Source organism: Priapulus caudatus, unplaced genomic scaffold (genome assembly GCF_000485595.1).
Source record: "Priapulus caudatus unplaced genomic scaffold, Priapulus_caudatus-5.0.1 Scaffold544, whole genome shotgun sequence".
Taxonomy (NCBI): Eukaryota; Metazoa; Priapulida; class Priapulimorpha; order Priapulimorphida; family Priapulidae; genus Priapulus; species Priapulus caudatus.
This window is the reverse complement of record NW_014577605.1, coordinates 93,859-98,355: the sequence shown is the minus strand read 5'-3', so window position 1 is coordinate 98,355 and position 4,497 is coordinate 93,859. Positions and strand designations below refer to the sequence as shown.

Sequence of the window (4,497 nt, the reverse complement as noted above, 5' to 3'; positions counted from 1 at the left end):
AATGTTGGCTGCCCTGTCATATATTAGTTTGTGGTTTAATGTCATTTAGGTTAGGGTTAGGGTTAGGAACTTAATTAGGGTTAGGGTTAGGATTCTCAATCATTATTATAAATCATTAATGATATCAAAGTTGGAAACACTCCTAATGGAGCGTTAGCCGTGACCCATTGGCATAGCCTAATCTTCCAAGTTCTGCTGATAGGGTCTATGTCCCCCAGGGTACGGTTTTTCACTGCGATCATAACGCCCGGCCTTTGCTACGGAGCATAGAGGCTGCTAGATACAATAATGTAACTCAAGAAGTGTAATAACAAAACTGGCCTACTCTTGTTGGGTTACATTTGAAAACAAAAGCGCACATGGCCGGTTCATCTTGTTGTTGAGCGCAAATACAGTTTCCTACCGGTCAGTATCACTCACTGGGATTAGGGCTAAGACATGTGTCTACCACTAATCTCTACTATACTAACATTTTTAGTATAGTACAGATCAGTGGTGTCTACATGCACGTAGAATTCTAGAAACGTAACTCAACTCGTTCGCGAGATATAATAGTTAAATACACTTTCCTACCGGCCAATGCCATAGCGTGATAGCGATTAGCGTGTGTTCGGGGGCGGGGCGGTAGGGGGTTCGGAGTCGGGTGCCGCCATATTGACTGGTAGGAAAGTGTATTTGCGCCGAAATCCATGCCTAAGCCATAATTATTGTACTAGAACTTGGGCTGATAGGATCTATGTCCCCCAGGGTACTGCCAAACCATACCCTGGGTACGGTCCGGTATACCGGAACGTACCCTGGTAACTATCTAGCTGATATGGTTAGGGTTAGGGTTATGGTCAGGGAGTAGGCGTAGGTGACTCCCTAGACTCGTTAGTGGAGTAGGCGAGGTACGGTCCGGCATATTAGATAGTATTTAGTACCAGGGTAGGTTCCGGTATACCGGTATCATAATTTTTAATACAATAATACAATAATAACTAAAAATGAAAACAATTTTTCGGAAGTAGGATTAGGCAAGTGAAATATCCGAGAGATGGCGGTAGCGCCGCTACACAATATCATTACGATTTATGTTTTGAATGTATTTAGGATTTTTAGAATAGCTTTTAGTTATTTTTGGGCATCCTCTTGTAATTATACGGACCGCTGCAGCATGGGAGGAACGTAACGTTCAACTGTCGAACTGAATGTCTGCCCCAGTAGTGCTGTAGTACAGTGTCAGTAGTATAGGAGTCAGGACTCTGTACTGCACGTAAAAATGTTTGTTCTTACCGACATGACAGACGTGGTCAAAGTGCCTCCGTGGATGTTCAATCTGAAACTAAATGAAGCAGTTGAACAAGAGTTAAACAAAAAATTTGCTAACAAGGTAATGACCGGAACTAGCTACGTATTACTGCTATGTGAGAAACGGTGGCGTTAGTGTCACTCAGGCTAGCCAGAAAAATAAACGTAGCCTAATAAAGGTTAGTCTTCAAATTCCAAGGGAATATATCGAAGACGGAGACAGACAAAGTTGATAAAATAGACAGCATCACTGTGGATTGCAGTGTAAAAACTTCAATTCTACTTATATTTATATACAAGTACATCAACCAACTTAACAAACCAGACAGAAATGATCTCCTACCGTACCTTACAATTATTGCACTCAAATCAAGTAAACTTAGAAATTTTATTATTTTAACGGCTCAACACTATTGCATCCATCACATTTATTCTCCATGTAAAAGACTGCTTTCAGTACATGTATTTGTATGTGAATTATATGCAGTAAAGATTTAATAATAATAAAAATAGACGTTTTGACGTCGGAATGTGTAAAACATCTTAAATGAGTTAGCCGGTGAGTCGAGCTGCCCGATCTACAGGCGAGTCATCTCGACCCATGAGCCAAACTGGCCAAGCTCCAGCAGGTAAACTCGACACAATGTGAGCCGCATTGGTGGGTGGGTTGAGTTAACTGGTGCCCAGAATGCACAATTACCATTTGGTCGCTTTCAAGCATGTTGTTTTAAAGGAGAATCAAATTGATTACATTCATGCGGCATTAGGAAACTAATTAGTGGAAAGAGTCCACACATTACGATTACAATTAATTGAAGCTTGACACCTTTTTTTCTCCAAGGCTGCACATAATGGTTCAAGAGTAAGGGTTCAGAGATTATGTTACCTGTTATTTCTGTCAAGCTATGCAGTAGATCTTCACAGCAATTTTTTAGAATTATTGTGGGGAGTTGCAATATTTCAAGTATATAAATTCGTCAAGTGCACCGACGACACTCTTTTGGAATGAGCTGAAAAGGATACAATCTCGACGGGTGTTGAAGTGAATCAGACGGTATTAAAATATCGTCAAAGAATCCCAAGGATACTGCAAACACACAAAATAACATGGTTATTAACAGTGTTCAATCACAGTGCCAATCGATTATCCTTAATATGTGTACGAAAATAACTTCAGAATAAGGTGTTACATATCATTAACAATGTGGATCATATAGGCTTGTATCTTTGATGAAGGCCTACTCGCCATGTTTATAGATGGATTTGGCAGGCTGAGCGATAGTGCTGCCATCTGTAGGCTGGCTGTGTCGGATATCATTTGAAAATAGGAGCACATGTACACCAAACCTGCAGGCACACCTAATTTATTTTTACATGTGGATGCAGTTTACATGTCTACTTGTTGTTAGGAGTCCAGTGATGTGTGGTAAAATCTACCCTATGTGCATGCATCTACATCTAATTAAGCATCCACACTGTACAAATGCATCACTGTTGGATTTATTGGGTGATAACCTAGAGCCTCACTCACCATAAACACCTTCTTTACTCGAGCTGCGAATTTTACCGACTACCACCTCATCCATAAATGGCCGGAATACCACGCACCTGAAATGAACTGGAAGGCAACTCGGATTTTAGACATTAAAGCAGTTATTGATTCCCTCTTGCTTATCGAAGCAGTTATCTCCATTATAATTTAAATGACGACAAGCTTGTCATCTAGCAATAGAAGCAATATTGACTCAGAAATAATCTAATTTGTACAAAATCGTCATTAATAAATAACTTTCTTGCATGCTATAGCAAAGATTGCATATTTCGGTAGCATTTAAAATCATTATTTTATTATATACCATTGATAAGTTATACCCAAGTACCAATATAATTCACAATTAACTTAAATAGATCAGTTTTACTCATCAATGATACTAGCCACATTTGTCATAACTGTGAAATGAAATGAAACATTAATAGGCAGTTGTGCAACTTAGCTAAGTTCATATAAACACTTGGAATGTTTGTATAGTTGTAGTGTCAATATGTTGCAGGGTATTTGGAATGAAGTAAAATATAAGCGAACACTAGTTTACCTTTTGTGTGAGATGATCCATCACCTGGAAAAACATGCGAGTCCTCAAGCTTGGATATGTCATACAAAGCTATACACAGACCCAGCTTATGTACGACCTATAAATGTAAAAAAACACCATATGATTATATATTACATGTATTAGTTGGTACACCCGGTGAGGAAATGCAAATACCCACTCACTAGCGCTTGCACATGCCTTAAATTCAACTTAAATTTGGGAGCAATTATTGCTAGCATCATTTTTTGCATTCGGTAAACAGTCCGATATGGCAAAATCACAGTGAGGTGAACTGGAGGTTAGCTCGTCCAACATATTTCATAAAGTTTATCATGGTGAAGTGAAGATTGGCATTTCTGTTTGTAGCACTGAATGATTTGAGGGTGATCATTGCTTTCGACATGTGCCATTTTCAAAGGATCCCTTAAAGTATTGGTTCTTCTATCTCTCACTCCATATATATTGGAAGTATTGTCCTTCCTCTTTGGTCAATTGTAAGTCGTATTTTCGTGGGAATAATTTTTTATTATATGTAGAGTATAATTTGTCACACATAATCAATCTCAATTTTCTATCGCACATGAGTCGAGCTGCCCAACCTCCAGACGGGTCATCTCGACCTACGAGCCAATCTGGCCGACCTGCAGGCAAGTAATTGAAACATGCTAGTCGAGTTTGCCGGCGAGGCGAGTTGACTACGGATCATGCATTCGTGCCTAGAGCACGAATTACTAAGAAAACATCGTAGTGGTGACCACCCGATGTAACTAATCTAGGCAACTCTGTGCCTGATCGAGTGCAAGTGTAATGTTGGTTTCAACCTTACATGATGGCGTGGGCAGTGATGAGACGGAGCAGCTGTGGGTGTGGGAGTATCACACCGAGGATGGAGAGACGCACGACCTGTTCATGGATGCCGGCGAGGAGATACGGTAGGTGTGTGTGTGTGTGTGTGTGTGTGTGTGTGTGTGTGTGCATGCGTGCGTGCGTGCGTGCGTGTGTGTGTGCGTGTGTGTGCGTGGTCGGCCGCTTGACGCGACTCATTTCACAGCCGTTACCTATTCCGAGAGAGAAGAGAGAGAGGAGGGAGAGAGAGAGAGAGAGATGAGAGAGA

General features: G+C 40.6%; 2 protein-coding genes across 2 annotated transcripts in view; one reads left to right on the top strand and one right to left on the bottom strand.

Moving 5' to 3' along the window:
* LOC106811484 (DNA-directed RNA polymerase III subunit RPC8-like) overlaps positions 1 to 4,497 on the bottom strand; it is a 14,932-nt gene that overhangs the window by 8,705 nt on the left and 1,730 nt on the right. The window contains exons 3-4 of the mRNA XM_014815123.1: positions 2,822 to 2,908; positions 2,314 to 2,377 (exon numbers count right to left, since the gene is read on the bottom strand). Coding sequence (XP_014670609.1) covers positions 2,314 to 2,377; positions 2,822 to 2,908 — 151 coding nt within the window. The remainder of the gene's footprint in view (positions 1 to 2,313; positions 2,378 to 2,821; positions 2,909 to 4,497) is intronic.
* The window catches only part of LOC106811483, a 13,875-nt gene continuing 9,852 nt past the window's right edge, over positions 475 to 4,497 (top strand). Inside the window, exon 1 of the mRNA XM_014815122.1 lies at positions 475 to 525. The gene's annotated coding sequence lies outside the window, so the exon portion shown is untranslated. The remainder of the gene's footprint in view (positions 526 to 4,497) is intronic.